This window comes from Eurosta solidaginis, chromosome 1 (genome assembly GCF_040869045.1).
Source record: "Eurosta solidaginis isolate ZX-2024a chromosome 1, ASM4086904v1, whole genome shotgun sequence".
Lineage (NCBI taxonomy): Eukaryota > Metazoa > Arthropoda > Insecta > Diptera > Tephritidae > Eurosta > Eurosta solidaginis.
In genome coordinates this window covers 300,238,371-300,256,706 of record NC_090319.1, presented here as the reverse complement: position 1 = coordinate 300,256,706, position 18,336 = coordinate 300,238,371, and the positions used below count along the sequence as shown (strand labels likewise).

The 18,336-nt window shown below is 38.0% G+C and overlaps 1 protein-coding gene across 3 annotated transcripts in view; it reads right to left on the bottom strand.

Moving 5' to 3' along the window:
* The window catches only part of LOC137237523 (palmitoyltransferase ZDHHC6), a 76,723-nt gene that overhangs the window by 55,989 nt on the left and 2,398 nt on the right, over positions 1-18,336 (bottom strand). Inside the window, exons 1-2 of one of the 3 annotated variants that reach the window (XM_067761245.1) lie at positions 8,503-8,640; positions 1,137-1,321 (exon numbers count right to left, since the gene is read on the bottom strand). In XM_067761245.1, the coding sequence (XP_067617346.1) occupies positions 1,137-1,286 (150 nt within the window). In that variant the 5' untranslated portion in view covers positions 1,287-1,321; positions 8,503-8,640. Of the gene's footprint in view, positions 1-1,136; positions 1,322-5,550; positions 5,712-8,502; positions 8,641-18,336 lie in introns of those variants that run through there. The other 2 variants (XM_067761243.1, XM_067761244.1) reach the window with 2 other exon arrangements.

Here is an 18,336-nt window from a genome sequence, read left to right as displayed (position 1 = left end):
AATAACCCCGACGGGATCCCGGACGGATCCCGAAAACTATACAGAAATGATCCCGGAAGGGTCCCAAAATGATCCCGAAATAGTCCCGAAAAAGTCCCGAAATTACCCCGGCGTAATCCCGGACCGATCCCGAAAACCATCCAGAAATGATCCCATAAGGGTCTCGATATGACCCTTACGGGATTACAAATAAGGTGAAGCTAATTATAAAACCATGTTAATAAGGCAGCAGGCGCATTGGAGCGAATAAAAGGTTACATAGAAACATACAGGTAAAGCTAATAAAAGCGTGCTAATAAAAACAATTGATGGAGGGCGGATGGCGGGAGTAGAGGAGAGGACCACTGATCGTTCCTCCAAAATTGTCTAGATCTCGTTCTGTATGTACCAGATACCAAAAACTATTGATTTAGGAGAAAATTTATATTGAGTTATAACAATTTATAGATTTTACACCAGAGGGGTAGATAAAGGGGGCGGGCGGAGGGTGTCACTGCTTACTTTGTAATCCCTCGACTTATTTGACCCCTTGAGTCTGTGGTATTGGTGAAGGCCAGTATACGTAAAGTTATAATGTGTAAAGATTATTAAAAAGTAATTGCTCGAAAGGGTCGTGGGACCCCCACCCCTCTTTCCATGTTCGAAAAAAATTTCGCTAGTAGACTACTGTCTGTGTCCCAAATTTCATCAAAATCCTTGTAGCCATTCTGGCGTTATTCAGTCGCAAAGACGAAAAAATATAATAATTAAATTATAACTGTTCCTAGGGGGCGGGGACCACGCCCCTTTTGAAAAATATATAGCTAGTAGATCCTTCTAGACTATTGGCTATATGTGTGCAAAATTTCATCCAAATCGGTCCAGCCGTTCTTGCGTTATTGAGTCACAAAGACAAACGTCTGGACAAACATCCAAACATCCAAACATCCAAACATCTTCACATCCAAACTTTCCCATTTATAATATATATATTAGATATGCTTTGCATACTTGAAATTGAATATTGTAGTTGAAGTCTACAAACAAAATCTTTGTGAATTTTTAATTGTACAATTTAAAGCAAATTCTTATAAAGCTTGTGTCTGCAAACAAACCTCTATTTGTAAAAAAATATATGTATATAGAAATTCACTTACGTTTGGCTTCCATTGTTTCGGCAAAAAACTAGGACCTGTCAGTGTCGCCATAACGTAGTTAAATGTGGCCACTGAAGAGAGTAGTAGAAAGAGTCCTTGGTGAAGGAAACCACCAAAAGTTGCATTCGGGGGCCACCACATTGAGTTCATATATAATGTAGTTAAAGTAATTACTTTTATTATGCCTGAAATATAAAGAAATGCAGATGAGCTAATTTCTTAAACATATACATTGTATGTAAGTAAGTGGTTGCAACTATGCAAGAGCAGAGCTAAATATGTATGTTTATAAATTGCTGAAGAAAGTAACTAGAACTCGAATCTGTCTTTTAGTAGAGCAAACCTGCTTCAACCAAAATTGAGTTTTGGGTACAAAACATTGCGGCAATACTTTATTATTATGGGGAATATCTTTCATTAATAGTTAGTTAGCTTTGAAATCACACTACCTCTGGGCTTTAGAAATTTTCTACGGTGAGGCATGCCTGTCGTAGGAGGCGACTAAAGTCTAAAGATGGTATGCTGGATTCAACATTGTTATATTAGAACAAATTTCCGAATTTCATAATAAGAAGTAAAAGTAATATTAAGATCTTATACTGGCGGAATGCATGTGACTCCGCTCAGCATGCTTTCGGATTGCACAGGATTCCGATCGACTTCCGTCGGAATGCTGCAAAACGCCCATTAGTATAGAGTGGTATGCCATCAGAATGCATAAAAAGGTAACGTTGTTGTTGTTGTTGTATCGATAAGGTCACTCCCCGAAGGCCTTGGGCGTGTTATCGATGTTGATGGTCCTTTGCCGAATGCAGATCCGGTACGTTCCGGTACTAAGCCTGACCATCTCGGGAACGATTTGTTATGACCACATGCGACCTTCTTGGCCATACCTCCCTCCCACCCCTTAGATCCATGAGGAGTTCGCGGTCGCCAGAGCCTCGGCTGTTGATGAAACAGGATTCGCCAAGGATAGGTGAGGTTGACAATTGGGTTTGGAGAAGCTATATATTGCGCTGGCAACCTGAAAGGGTTGCGCTACACAACCCCTTGTATCTGGTATTTTAGTCGCCTCTTACGACAGACATACCTACCGCGGGTATATTCTGATCCCCTAAACCGCTGGGGGTAACATGCCTTGCGTTGTTGTAATGTATATGTAATATATATATGTAGATAGAGCTTTAAGTGTATATCTATCGTTCACGAGATGGTCGGGCTAGTACCTTAATGGTGCTTTGTTACCGGAACGTACCGGATCTATATCCGGCAAAGGACCATCAACATCGATAACACTCCCCAAAGCCTTCGGGGTGTGTCTTTATCGTTAATACAGCAACAACAACAACGTGATAGATATGCGCGTCGCATGTTTCAAAAATCTCAACCTAAACCATAAATGGATTTCATCTATTAAATGCTAGTGATTCATGCAAAAGATAATTTATTGCGCGTCCTCCAGTACAGGAAGTCCTTAATGAATTTATATAACAGTCAACAATGATGAGCCACGAGTTCTTTCTATGAGGACAGCATGTTTTTCCGCCTCTATCCAAGTAAGGGAAGGTAGAACTTAGCGCATTCAAATTTGGTTGAACAGGCCAGTCAATAAAGATCCGAAATAGACTGAATGTGCCCATAGTATGTACATTCAAATTAGATTTAAAAAAATATTATGTGCTTGTATACTGTATGAGTTCGAAGGGTAATAATGTAAAGGGAGGAAACGAAATCATAAGCGAAAATTAAAAAAATTTGTGCGTTATTTGTTTTTCTATTTCCTTGAGCATATCTAATGTCCTGCACGCAACGCACATTGGGGAATTGTGGTAAGAACTTTTAATTCCTTACTGGTGGATTAACGCGGCAAAACTATGGAGGCAATTATGGCTCAATTATATAATCATCATAGCAATAATAAGTAATATTTCATATGCAAAAATATGTAAATAATAAGCAAAAGAAAATGTGCGTATTTAATTTCAACTCAACAAATCGACAGTTGTTGTTGTTGTAGCAGTGCTTCGTCCCATCCAATAGGTGCGACCGATCACATCAACAACAACAAATTGTCATCAATATCCTCTAACGGGAGTCCAAGGAAACTTGCAGTTTCAACAGGGGGGACCATAATGAGAGGGGTGTTAGAGGCGTTGGTTCCACATTACAATTAAAGAGATGGTTGGTGTGGTGTGGGGACACATGGCAAGCGGGGCATACATATTGTATGTCGTGGTTGATTATGGATAGGTAAGAGTTTAACCTGTTACAGTATCCAGATCCAAGTTGAACTAGAGTGACTCCCGTTTCCCTAGGGAGTACGCGGTCCTCTTCCGCAAGTTTTAGGTACTGTTCTTTAAGTACTGGATTCGCCGGGAAATTCCTGGCATAGAGGTCCGACGCCTGTTTGTGGAGTTCGCTGAGGACCAAGCGAGTGCGCCAAAATTAAACACAATTCATACAAAAAATATGGTACAATTAACATTGTGATGTCCTAGGACTGGGCCATATACTCCAGTTCCGCATTACATCAGAGTAATCCGTGGAGTACCCACAGTCCAATAAACATCGTGTAGTGATTACAATCGTTAAAAACGAGCAATGATCGGCTTACAATATGTTCGTGTAGAAACATGAGTTGGTCCATTGCTGCATTACAGCGGAGTATAATGGTATGTACTCCAGTGGACCACATGATCCAACGATTTTTGCAGGGTAGTTCTGCAGGTCTGCCACTAGGCATGAAAATTCGTATACCCGTTGTAGCGATGGCAACCCCAGCCTATACATATTTCACTTTCATTTCATTTCATTACGTAGCAAACGAAGGATCTTGCGAAATATCACAGCTTTGCCTTTACAGCAAGAACGTTGTACCATACACTGCAGACTTTAGGGTCCACTTTTTCTCAAAATACCGAATATTTTTAACTAAATGACTTGTGAAATATCCACTCAATATGCTTTATAATAGGTATGGTAATAGGGATATGAGAAAGTGCTTGCCCAAATGGGTATCCCGTCACTATCAGGCAGCTATCAACACGGCAACTGAATTTATACATAACAAGTAAAAGTGTCTAAGTTCAGGTGTAACCGAACATTATATACTCAGCGTGAGCTTCAATTGCACATTTCATTTCAGATAAATTACTTTTCTACATAACACGAGGTACCGCCCGTTAAAAAAAAAATATCTCCCCATTTCCTCTTACAATAAAACTTGATAAGTGACTTGTTTTATATCTAAGTTGCCGTGACCTTTAACCAATCCCGTCCATTTTTACTAGAAATATTTTCTGCTATAAGGAAAATATGTGTACACAATTTCATTAAGATATGTTAATTTTTCTTCTAGTGCCACACCCATTTTCAAAAATTTTAGTGTTTTCCAATTTAATGTTATAATTCAATTTAGAAAGTAAAATTCTATTGATGCAAAGCTCTTTTTGCAAAGATATAGCTTATTTTATTCGTCCACGACCCTTTTAAAAATCTTTTATATAAAAGTGGACGTGGTCCTTAACCGATTTCGTTAATTTTTCTTGAAAGCATTCCTTATAGTAAAGGCAACCTCTCTGCCGAATTTTGTTACGATAGGTTTAACAATTTTTGAGTTATGATTAAAAATATTTGTAAAATTGATTTTATCACAAGTGGGCTGTGCTACGCTCATTTTAAAATTTTTTTCAAATTTTTATCAAGAGTTTCAATATCAGTCCACATGTCAAATTTCAATATTCTAGGTGTATTATTTACTAAATAATCAATTTTTTTTTTTCCAAAATGTTATATATACATATATAAAGTGGGTGTGGTTATCATCCGATTTCGGTCATTTTCAATACCAATCTATTATGGGTCCAGATAAGCTTGTGTACCGAATTTGGTGAAGATATTTCAATATTTACTCAAGTTATCGTGTTAACGGACGGACAGAAATGGCTCAATCAAATTTTTTTTCGATACTGATGATTTTTATATATGGAAGTCTATATCTATCTCGATTCCTTTATACCTGTACAACCAACCGTTATCCAATCAAAGTTAATATACTCTGTGTGCAAAGCACGCTGAGTATAAAAATACAAATGTAAAACCGCCTGCAATTGGTCAAAGGTATATTTGCTCGTTCCCCTTTATTTATTGTACGGTTTGGAAAGTCATACTTTCAAACTGCTCCTCTTCAACTAGTTATATCGATAGTGGCTGATACCTAAATCCACCAACTGAATTTAGCAAATGTACTCGTGGAAGTTTATGTCCAGTTTGAAATTTACCAACTTTTATTGGAAAATGTGCGTGCGTAGATTCAACAAACGCACATTGGCCCAAATCACTCTTAAAAGATTGGCCAATCTGCTTTTTATCAAAATGGTTATTATGCAAATATAAATTATGTATATATTCTTACTCAGCGCTGTTACAGGTCCCCAATGCAAAAATCTTCGCATTTCTGATAACGTTGAAGTCATCGTGCAAACACTTTTTTCTAATTTAACTTTTTGTTTATTTATTTATTTACGCAGCCGAAAACAAAATAATCCAAGCGAATGTACCCAAAAAATTAAGAATGTCATTCAAAACAAACAAAAACAAAACAGTTCGAAACCGCAGTGCTGCTACACGGCGAGAAACTTTAACATTATTACCTATGTAAATACAAGAGCTCTGTTGAAATAACATTATTACCAAAGAATTTGAAATTTATAAGAAGGTTGAACAACGCCAGTATACGAATTTTTTTTTTGGCGAGTTGAGTCCAGAAGAACAAATTAGTGGAGTTCACCACATGCCACAACTATTTTTCGTGTTTGCCAAGTTCACCAAATGCAAGCCGCGGCGAGCATATATTCGCCGCGTGAAATAACAGAAATGTCAAAAATACAAACAAATAGAATGAATAAAATTGATCTTGTCTAAGATTTTGTCTACTTTGTTTCTCTTTGGGTAAACTCTATACCGAAATTGGGGTGCTTTTTGGCAAACAATTATTGTACTTGTTCACTTCCACCAATTGATTTTAACCGCAGCGGCCTTTAATCCTTATACTATGTTCAAACAGAACAATAAATTGAGGCAATTTCGATTTAAATTGAGTGGTGTTCATACAACTCAATTTAGCTTACATAATAGTAATTTGATAGCTGGTTGGCTCATCTCTACAGCAACAACATACCTTTGTTCAGACTGTCAAAAATATGCGTGTTGGTATTAGGCGAATGGAATGGAATGAAAACAAAACTTTGAAATTTTTGTGGGTTGTAAGAAAATGTGTTCAATGTTTTGATTTTATTTTTAATTTCGCAACTTCTTTTGACAATCCCTAATTCAGTGAAATGACAAAAATTAAATCAGCTGATGAAATGAGGCAACGATATAGTTGAGCCATGCGTAACTGACGTTTAAATCTACTCAATAAACACACTTTACAAGGTTGAATTTGCAGTTTGAAACAATTTATTACGCAATTTTTTTTATATTGGCAATTTATTATATGACAAATTGCGTAATAAATTTCCCAAATGGTATAAATAGCCAATTTGGTGTGTGTTTGTACATAGTATTAGGTGTGAGGCAATTAACAAACTTTCATTCATAATTCATAATGTCCTCGCCCCGCTACGCCCACAACTTTTGATGATTCTTCGTGGTTCAAATACCAACATTTTATTTATTTTTATATTTTTTCTTCTTTAAATCATTCAAAATCAAGCAATCCAACAACCAAAATCATCAAAAGTTGTTTCACAAGTGTCGACGACGATGAATAAAAGGCGAGAGGTTTTTAATATGTATATAAATTATATTTAATTAAACACGATAAAATTTAAAATAACATACAACAAATTTAAAGGTAAATTAATTGACATGACGCGTTAAAAAAATTGCTGCCCTTGCTGGCCACTCGATTCGTCTTCTTTTCGATAACTGTGCTGGCTGTTCAATTTGGTCCCTGTATAAATACAAATGTGTGCGCAATGAAAGAACAGCAAAATCATACGATTATGCCGCTATGTATTGAAATTGCAGTATGGTTCAAAGCAATAAACAACATTAGCATGTATTTGTTATTGTATGGTTTCTATGTTGCAAAGTGCACCGTAACTTGTATTAAAATAACTGAGCAAACCCAGCAGACAATTAGATTAGCTCAGTAGCCCAGTAATATATTTTAATTTGCGTTGTTTGCTAATTTATTATGAAATGACAACAAGGCCACAGAGGAAGCCCGAAAATGTATAAAAGAGCCCAACACCCCAGGCCATCAGAAAAATATGTAGGGTTACTGGAGTATGTTAGAAAAATAAAAGTTAAAATACTCATCCATAAATGAATGCTGCAAAGGAAAAAGTAATATACAAACCAAAGGATAATTGAGCTATCTTCTTTGTACAACATATACATTTCAAGACCATCGAAAGCTGGCATGGCAATAGGCGACCATATAAAATAGCAAATGTCGCTAAAAATATGCAAACATTTCTCCTAAAGCTGGAGTCATTGGTGCCGTTTGTCGTATCGCTGTAGTCGTATCCCTGACGTAATCAGCTGTTTATCGTTACGACGGTAAACCAAAACCCAATTGGTTGGCTACGATACGGTTACGACCTTAGCCGCACCAATAATCCATTGCATTGATTCTCATAAGGTTGGTCGAATCAGCTGTTAAAAGGTTACCAATACGGTTACCGATAAAGCACCAATGTCTCCAGCTTAACTTCCACAAGCACAAAAAACTAACACAATCTTATAACTTAGGCGAGGAAACCTTCCATTCCCTCCTACTTCTCATCGTAAAGCAAATTTCTCTAATTTATTTTGCCAGAGATTTTGTAGAAAAGAAATCCTATCTTATCCATCCATCATCCATCCCATCCTCTTTTAAAGTTTTAAGGAAGAATAATCATTTGTAGAGAAATTTTTACTTCACCAGGCGCTCATAAAAATTAGCGCGTGTCCGTCAAAAATATGAAACAAATTTTTTGGTGTTCGTACGGACACATGTATGCAACTCCTTTTACGCAAAGAATTTTACGCATGAGGGTGAGTATAGCCATCTCATATTTCGCACTTTAGAAATAGTAGAAAACATCTTTCGTTCCCGCCCTCATCTGATCAACAAACAAGTTACAAAAACCCATTGATGCAACCAACATATTTGCTTATTTATATATTTTTGCACAGCTTTCATATGCAACTAATGCAAACAAAGTATAATTAAACACTTGTTTTGGCAATTGCTGTTAGTTTTCAAACACCAAAAACTCGTCCTTGTTTTGGTATCTTTGTTTACTTTTTAATTTTATCACACAATGCTTCACTATATATGTACATACATATGTACACAGTTCATTAACTTCACCTTTATTTTGATTTGATGGAAACCAAAATATTTGCTTTCTTCTTCCATATTTTTGTTTTGATACTTCCACTTCTTCCAAGCACTTTTCTATTTCTTTGTATCACTTTTAAACTACAATTTTAAGTTTTCTATCACTTCCCGCGCAATTTATTGAAAAAAACTTTAACACGTTAAATTTCATTCAATTATTAAACATTTTTATCACTGAAACGAAAACAAAATTACGCGACCGACACTGCTTGACATCAAAACAAACTTCACGAAAGTCACGAAAATTCAATTAGAATTCGTTTTCGCCGCGCGGTGCGAAAGACGAGCCAAAGAGTATGGTGAACTCCACTAACCAAGGCGAATCTATAACAGGTGGTGGCAAAGCGAATTCAATCAATTCGCCGTGCAGATGAATGTCAAGTCAAAAGAAAATTTTCATAGATTTCGATTAACTGACATTTTGTTGTACAAGGCTTTGTATGGAAAATTATCAAGAAGAAGCAATCAGCTGATGGGATAACACCACCTGTAATGAATTCGCCTTGCCACTAACCTGCTCTTTCAGAAAGTTTTTTTTTGCTCGCTGAATTTTGAAGCAGCGAGTTCAACCTTCTTATAATTTCAACTTCTTTGGTTGAAATAACTTTTTACCTCTGTCAATACAAGAACTCTGTTGAAATAACACTATCCCTCTGCACTGCGTACCATTTTCATTGTGATTGATAAGGTATAAGAAGAAGCAAGGTCACAAATCAGCTGGAAAGCAATTTTAGCAGTATGCCCTTTTCAATTTGCACATCCATTCAAGAATTTCGCATAATGGATTAAACAGTCATCTGCATTTATTTGTTTTTGTTTTAGTAGCGAGCCTAATTTACTTCGTATCATCAATTAACCCTTTTTATAATTTTATGCTTTCTATAAATGCAACCAAAGGGGATAAATACAATAAGAGCCGTCACTCTTTTTTTTGTGGCGAGAATCTCTCTGGAAATTGGAAAAATTGATGCCGAATGTTTTCTGAGAGGGACATTTTTAATTGTCTCGCATTTATCCATGCCGTGTAGGCCCCTTGTGCAACTGTGATCTATGGAAAGAGAATTAAATAAATTAATTAAATACAGTCGACAAATAAACACAAATACCCCACGAAAATGTATAGAAGACATTTATAAACATCTCGCCCAAAAAAAAGTAGCGACTACCTCTCAGTATACATAGAGTAAATGGCAAAAAAATAACGAGTGACGCCTCATATTGTATTTACAAGGGCCTGATTCTGTACCACAGTAGATGGTATCGTTTTATTTTTTATTAAATATTTTCAATCTTCTATATTTTTTAATCTTTTTTCTTGTAATTATGTTTTATTTCTTTAATTTAATGCCGTAATTCAAATGTAAGTGAAAATTTGAAAACTTATAAATCAATGTTAAATGTTAATATGTGTAATTGTGATAATTTCAAATTAATGTTGTTGTTTTTGTGTTTTTATTGTTAATAAATACAGAATTGCTCCAGAAGAAGCCAAGGAAATTTGGCGAAACGTCGAGCTGTAAGGTGAAATAAACTGTTTTATTTGCACTAGTTCAGAATAGATCGGAAAAGCTTAACAAAAATATATCTTTTTATCTTGGTAGAACATTATAAGGTGGTGGCACGTCGGCATAAATGCAAACAAGCATACACTATCAATGTATTTTGTTTTGTAATTCTCTGAATAACTTGAAATTAATGTATTTAATTGGAACAAGTGCAGAATACATACATTTGTCAAAAATAAAAATAAAAAATCGGACTTTATAGAGATTTTTATTCTAATTCCAATGGTAATTCTGCGTAGAACACCTTTCTGCATAGGCGGCCTTCGGCCGCGCTTATAAAAAGTAACCCTGGGCTACGCCATGCCAAGTCCCGGTGTGTGGTATAACCGTGGCTACCGCCACGGTGATGTCTTTCTGCGTAGTACACCCTTCTGCGCAGCATTCCAAATAATATTAGACTACAAATTATTAAGTGTTTTACACAAACAAAATACATTGATAGTGTATGTTTGTTTGCATTTATGTCGACGTGCCACCACCTTATAATGTTCTACCAAGATAAAAAGATATTGTTGCGGAGCTGGCAACACTATTTTTTGTTTTCGTTTGTTTAATTGCAACAACGAAAAAAGCATTGTTTACTATATAGTTTGGCAGCTTAAGTAGAGGTTATGTTGCGAATAGAGTGGAAGGCAGTGGACTAGGCAGTCGAATGTCATATAATGAAGGAATGGTGTTCGGAGATTTTTCGAAGTTAAAAAAAAAAATGATAAAAGCTTTAATATAAATAAAACTATTGTTTTAATAACAACAAAAACGCCATATATATTCTGTATACATAAATATGTAAGGATTATCTCACTTTAAAATTTGAATTAAATAATCTAAAGTTTTGTTTTGAAACTGAGTCGAGAACTGTGCGTGTGAATGTGCGAAGTTTCACCGATCAGCTGTTAGTTGCGCTACTTGGTAAAATTTACAATGGAAAAAAGCGACAATAGTACCGACGTGTTTTCCGCGAATAACTTTTAAACGATATAAAAAAATATTGTAACGATTTTACTGCAAATCCTCTTATTTGCCCTTCTGCTAAGTTCGAATCACTAAACTGTTGAATAAATAACTCCAATATTGAATAATAGAAAAATGGCCTTTATTAAAGTACTTCGCAATAACACTTATACTTTGCAACTAGCTGACTTAATAACCAAGTTGATTGATAGCTCAAATGAAACTGACTTTCAAAATAATACTGCTATTGCTCGCTAGATATCGTCTTAATCGAAACTGCTTGACAACTTGAATCAAACTGAATTTCAGCGCCTCTACAATTGTCGCCTTTTATGCTCTTTGATTTCAACCTTCGCATCTTCTAGGCGCTTCCAGAATCTACTAGTCCAGCAGCTCTCAAACTTCTCAGCTGTAACAAGAATTGTACAATTTTATACATCTTTTAGGCGCTTCCAGAATCTACTAGTCCAGTAGCTCTCAAACTTCTCAGTTGTAACTACAATTGCACATTTTTATAGTTTTTCTCATTGCATGCTTATAGGAGTATCTCAGATATATGCATGTGTTAGTGCATTGACTCTCCGCTGCTCGTATACGTACATGGTACATATATGTAGACGCAGTTATTGTTTCGTTTATGTAGATACATAATGATTTAATTATTGATGTGCATTCACGTCACTGCTTAGCATCGGCTTAGAGACGGCAGCACTCCTTAGTTTTGCTAATATTCGTAACACTGCCCTCCACCTAAGTCTGAGCGTCCCGATTAGACAAATCTCTCGATTTAACCGCTGCTAGCCTCTCCAAATGAACCACTTTCATTTTGGTTCATGGTTTGCCAATGGTTTGTATGCGGTACACTACATCGTTGATCCGTTTTACAACTTTGTATGGGCCTTCCCAGTTACACTGCAATTTCGGGGACAAACCTTTTTTTCGTTGTGGGTTGTATAGTAGCACCAAATCTCCTTCCTGAAACCCTTCCAAATTAATTGCTTTATCGTACCTCGCTTTCATCTTGTCACTCATAATCTTTGCTCGTTGCCTTACCAGATCGTGTATCTCTCTCAGCTCTTCTTCCAAGACACCAGTGGATTTCTTGACATTCCTCTCCGCATCGGCATCTATCCCATACTTCAAATCAGCTGGCAGTCGAAGGTCATTGCCAAAAATTACCTTTGCGGGAGTTTGGCCCGTTGCGTCATGTACTGCCGATCGGTAGGCCATCAAGAATAATGATATGTGTGTATCCCAGTCCTTATGGTACTTGTCTACTACTTACCTTAAATGCTCCTCCAATGTTCTATTGAAGCGTTCCACCATACCATCGGACTGAGGATGCAATGCAGTTGTCCGTGTTTTTCGAATGCCCAACTTCTTGCACATTTCTTGGAACACAGCTGATTCGAAATTCCTGCCTTGGTCAGAGTGTAACTCCATTGGTACACCATACCTTGCAACCCATTCGTTTTTAACCACTTCTGCTACTGTTTCTGCTTCTTGGTTTGGGATTGGGTATACCTCTGGCCATTTATTGAAATAATCCATAACCACCAGTACGTTTTTGTTTCCGCGGTTGCTAGTAGGAAATGGACCTGCGACATCCATGGCGATCCTTTCAAATGGTGCACCTGAAATATACTGCTTCATCTGGCCATGACTTCGGGTTTTGGGCCCTTTCGCTCTGTTGCATACCTCGCACTTGGCAATCCACTCGGTGACCGACTGACGGCAACCAACCCAATAGAATCTCTGCTTAATTTTCTCGAGTGTCTTCGTGATTCCAAGATGACCTCCACTTGGACCATTGTGCAGCTCGCTGAGCACGTCAGGAATCCTCTTCCTGGGAACAACTATCAGTTTCCTCCTGCATTGACCATCCTCACTCTCCCATACTCGATGCAAGCAACCGGATATCAATTCTCAACTGTTCCACTGTGCCCAATATGACTTCGCAATGGGACTCTCTGCTGACATCTCCTCTCTGCTTGGTCTTTCGTTTCGTTCGAGCCCTTGCATAACATGTGACAGATCTGTATCTTCTAGCTGACACTTTCTTAGTTGTTCCTTGTCTCATTCATCCGTACACGTTATAGTCATTAGCCGGACATCTATAATGTCTTCTTTAGCCTCGGCATTTGAGCAGTGCTTGCATTCCAGACTACATGGTCTTCGTGACATTGCATCAGCATTTCCATGGGTACTACCTTTTCGATGCTCAATGGAAAAGTCATAGCTTTGTAGTCGCTCGATCCACCGTGCCAATTGTCCTTCCAGATTACGGAACTGTAGAAGCCATTTCAACGCTGCGTGATCTGTCCTAACACGGAATCGCTGGCCGTAGAGGTACTTGTGAAAATGTTTAATGCACTCTACCAATGCCAACAGCTCTCTCCGTGTAACGCAATAGTTCCTCTCTGGTTTTCCAATTGAACGGCTGTAATATGCAACTACCTTCTCTTGTCCATCGACCAGTTGTGATAAAACGCCTCCTATAGCATATCCGCTCGCATCTGTATCTAGAATAAACGTTGCTCCTGGAATCGGATATGCCAACATTGGGACAGTGCACAACCGCTCTTTCAATGTTTGGAAAGCTACTTCTTGCTCCTTCTTCCATTCAAAAGCTTTATTTTTTCTTGTTAGCTCGTGGAGACTATGGGCTACGCTGGCAAAATTTGGTACAAATCGGCGGTAATATGTGCACAACCCAAGGAAACTTCTCAATTCATGCAAATTCTGTGGTCTTGGCCAATCCTTTACTGCCTCTATCTTTTCATTCGCTGTACAGACACCTTCTGTCGTTACCTTGTGGCCCAAATAATTTACTTCCTTTTTAAACAGCGTACACTTTTTGGGACTTAACTTCAGACCAGCGCCAGCTATTCTCTGGAAAACTTCCTCCAAGTTCTTAAGATGTTCATCAAAATTCTTGCCCAATACGATGATGTCGTCCAGGTACACCAAGCATGTTTTCCAATGTAGTCCTTTCAGTACCTGGTCCATGAATCTCTCAAAAGTAGCTGATGCATTACAAAGTCCAAAAGGCATCACTGTAAATTGCCAAAGACCATCACCGACACTGAAGGCTGTTTTCTCTTTATCTTCCTCCTTCACCTCAACTTGCCAGTAGCCGCTTTTCAAGTCCAGTGTGGAAAACCATTTCGTACCAGATAGCGAGTCCAGAGTGTCGTCAATTCTTGGCAATGGGTAGCTATCCTTTTTCGTAACGTCATTCAACTTCCGGTAGTCCACGCAAAACCTCATTTTTCCACCCTTCTTCTTTACAAGTAATACCGGTGAGCTCCATGGACTAGCTGACGGTTCGATGACGCCGCTGTGGCTCATTTCTTGTATGATTTGACTCACAACTTCCCGCTTCGCCAGTGGAACACCACGTGGAGCTTGACGGATCGGCCTCGCATCTCCCGTGTCAATTTGATGTTTCACAACATTCGTGCGGCCTGGTTTGGAACCATCCTGGTCAAATATGTTCGCGTACTTTAGGAGCAGTTGTTTTGCCTTACTCTGATAGGCTTCCTCTAGCCCCTGCGTCCATGCCGTGATGTCATTTGAAAGATCAGTATTACAAGATGAAACGTGTTCCTGGAGCCGTTCACAGTTAATAACTATTTCGGCCTCTTGGCATCTTCCCAAAATAGATCCTTTGGTCAAATTGAATGGTGACTTGAACTCATTGAGTACTCTTACCGGAATACGTCCATCTTGTTTTGTTATAGCCAGGGGTTTTCCTACAAGTATGTTCAGTGCTGATTTATTTGCTGCTTCGACAACCCACAATTTGTTTGTCCCAAAATCTCCATCAACCTTTGCCCAGATGACTGCTTCCACCAGCACTCGTTTACTGCTGTAGCCTCTCTTGTAGCCGAAATTAAGTAGCACAACCATGTTCTTATATCGCATCGTCTTGCTTTGCATATCGATTTTGATGCCTTGGTTGATTAAGAAGTCCACTCCAATTATGATTTCATCAACAATACCTGCCACTATAAAATTGTGTAGTACCGTGACGTTCCCAATTGCTACTTCACATTCTACTTCTCCAATTACCGTCCTCTCCCGTGGCTGTACGTAATCTTGCTCCAAGCAATGGTCTTATCTTCTTGTTGACTAAATCTGATCGAATGATGGAATGGGATGCACCCGTAGCTACAGTCAGTAAACGTTCCTTTCCATCCACATGTCCTCCGACAGTAGGATTGCTTGACCTTCTTCCAATTTGCGAGATAGAGATTATCGGGCATTCATCTGTCGCCCCTTGCGGCTGACTCGCTTTAGTTTAACGATTGAGTGGATTTGGAGATTTGCTCGTCCCCTTCAGCTCTACGTTTACGGCCACCCACATTGCTGGAATTGTTAGGATTGGTACTGAAATAACGTGCAATGTGCCCTGGCTTCCCACACTTAAAGCATTTGACGGCACCATCATTTTTCTGCTGCGTTCCTTTTAATGCTTCCAAAATTGTGCCTACCCAGGCTGGCCTTTCCACTTCCACGCGATGAGCTTTCTATGCGAGATTACTCAAAAGTGACGCTGTTTCCTGAGTCAGTGCGTGGGATACCGTTTCAGCAAATGTTAGTTTTGGATTCGCATATGTAGCCCGCTTCGTTTCCACATCTCGTATGCCATTTATGAAGCTCTGGATTTTTACCCTTTCAGTGTATTCCACGGGTGCGTCCGCATTTGCCAAATGAGCCAACCTTTCAACATCCGAAGCAAACTCTTGCAAAGTCTCATTAGCTTTTTGGTAACGGTTTTGCAATTCTATTTGAAATATCTGTTTCTTGTGTTCGCTTCCGTATCGCCGTTCTACAGCAGCCATCAATGCGTCATAACTGTTCCGTTCGTACTCTGGAATAGTCTCTAAGATTTCGGCAGCTGGTCCTTTAGGTTGGATTTTATATAAGGTGCCACGATTTTCAAACTTTTGCTGATTTGTAGGGGTAGAGGGGGTCCTAAAAATCACAAAATTATCATCCGCAATTCTAGGAAACTCTTATTTTATCAAATATAAACTTTTTAATTTCCAAATTTAGTAAAATTTCAACTTAAGTCCTGCACTTAAAGTTCGGGTCGCACATGTCGATAGCGGTATCGAAGGACGCGTATTTGCGTCAAGATTCAGAATCCGGAAGCAGAAACTACATTTTTTATCTCGTTTAAAAGTTATTCGCGGAAAACCCGCCGGTACTATTGTCGCTTTTTTCGTTGTTGCAATTAAACAAATGACGGTGGTGAATAGTGTTGCCAGCTCCGCAACAATATCTTTTTATCTTGGTAGAACATTATAAGGTGGTGGCACGTCGACATAAATGCAAACACACATACACTATTAATGTATTTTGTTTTTGTAAAACACTTTTAATAATTTTAGTCTAATATTATTTGGGGTGCTGCGCAGAAGGGTGTACTACGCAGAAGGACATCACCGTGGCGGTAGCCACGGTTATACCACACACCCGGACTTGGCATGGCGTAGCCCAGGGTTATTTTTTATAAGCTCGGCCGAAGGCCGCCTATGCAGAAAGGTGTTCTACGCAGAATTACCGTTGGAATCAGCATACTAATCTCTATGAAGTCCAATTTTTCATTTTTTTTCTTGACAAATGTATGTATTCTGCACTTGTTCCAATTAAATACATTGATTTCAAATTATTCAGAGAATTACAAAGCAAAATACATCGATATTGTATGTTTGTTTGCATTTATGTCGACGTGTCACCACCTTATAATCTTCTACCAAGTTAAAAAGATATTGTTGCGGAGCTGGCAACACTGTTCACCACCTTCATTTGTTTTCGTTTGTTTAATTGCAACAACGAAAAAGCGACAATAGTACCGACGGGCATAGATTAGATTGATACGAATCTTTTGCTTACGCTCTCATATTTTCGCTCTCACGAGGGATTTATCTTCTAGTTGTTGCTGACAACAATCACAGATAAATCCCTCACGGCAGCTGAAGCGGGTGCCAGAACAAAAAATGTGCCAGCCAAAACGAAAAACGTGCCAAAAATTTTGGTAAACTTTAGTTTGACCTACAACTGTAGAATAGCGTTCAAAAGTTATGGGAAAAAGGATAAAAATACATGTTTTAGTGTAAGTATTATTAGTTCGAAGGCGGAGGGTAAGTATTATTTCCCATTCAAAAGTTATCACTAAAAACAAGTTTTGTAAATATGAAGTCCCCATGCAACCAGTCCATTTTGATCACAGAACCTGGAACGTCAGAATGTAGGATAAGCCCTATCCATTAAATGATGTTAACTATTATATCATGGGTCCGATTTACTGAAATTTGAAAAGAATTTACTGAAATTTGAAAAGAATATATGGTTTTCACTGTGAGTTAAATGCGTTACAATATTTGACTAATTAGTTTAATCAAAATGTAAATTTTTCTTATATTTGTTTATATTTGACTCTAACTAGTCTTATTATTGTAAAATAAGTTTAAAGAAATGAATATTTTACGACTATCATTTTATTAAATGATTGAAACTATAATCGCCGAAATGTATGTCAAAAATCCCTATATTCAGATCTATTCATTTTTGTTTGGAGTGGCATCATTGACAAATGTTATAAAAAATGTGCATTTTGACAGCGCTCTCTCGAAACAAAGAGTTGCAAATCCATTCATCTATGCCGACGGGTTTTCCGCGAATAACTTTTAAACGAGATAAAAAATGTAGTTTCTGCTTTCGGATTCTGAATCTTGGCGCAAATACGCGTCTTCTGGTATCGCTATCGACATGTGCGACCCGAATTTTAAGTGCAGGACTTAAGTTGATATTTTACTGAATTTGGAAATTAAAAGGCTTATATTTTATAAACTAAGAGTTTCCTAGAGTTAGATAATTTTGTGATTTTTAGGACCCCCGCCACCCCTCGAAAAAAAAAAAAAAATGGAAAATCGTGGCACCTTTTTCTAAATATTCCCCGGTCCTTTCAATGCTACGAAGAGTGCGGCAACTTTATCTTCCACATTGTTAACTGCTGCGGTCTTCTCAAACTGTAGCTTAAAGACCTGGAAAGGAACAGAACCGTCAAAGGATGGTGTTTTTACCTTCGTATTGCTTGCTGAAATAACTGGGCGATTTAGTTGCAGCTCCTGTATACGACTACTACCTCAGCCTCGATTATGTTCTCAAACTGCATTATTTTTTCGTCCATACGGGCTTCTAGTTGTACAGAGATCTGCGATGATACCTGTGCTGAAATTTGTCCCGACATTTCGGATATAATTGCCTCCTGTGCTTC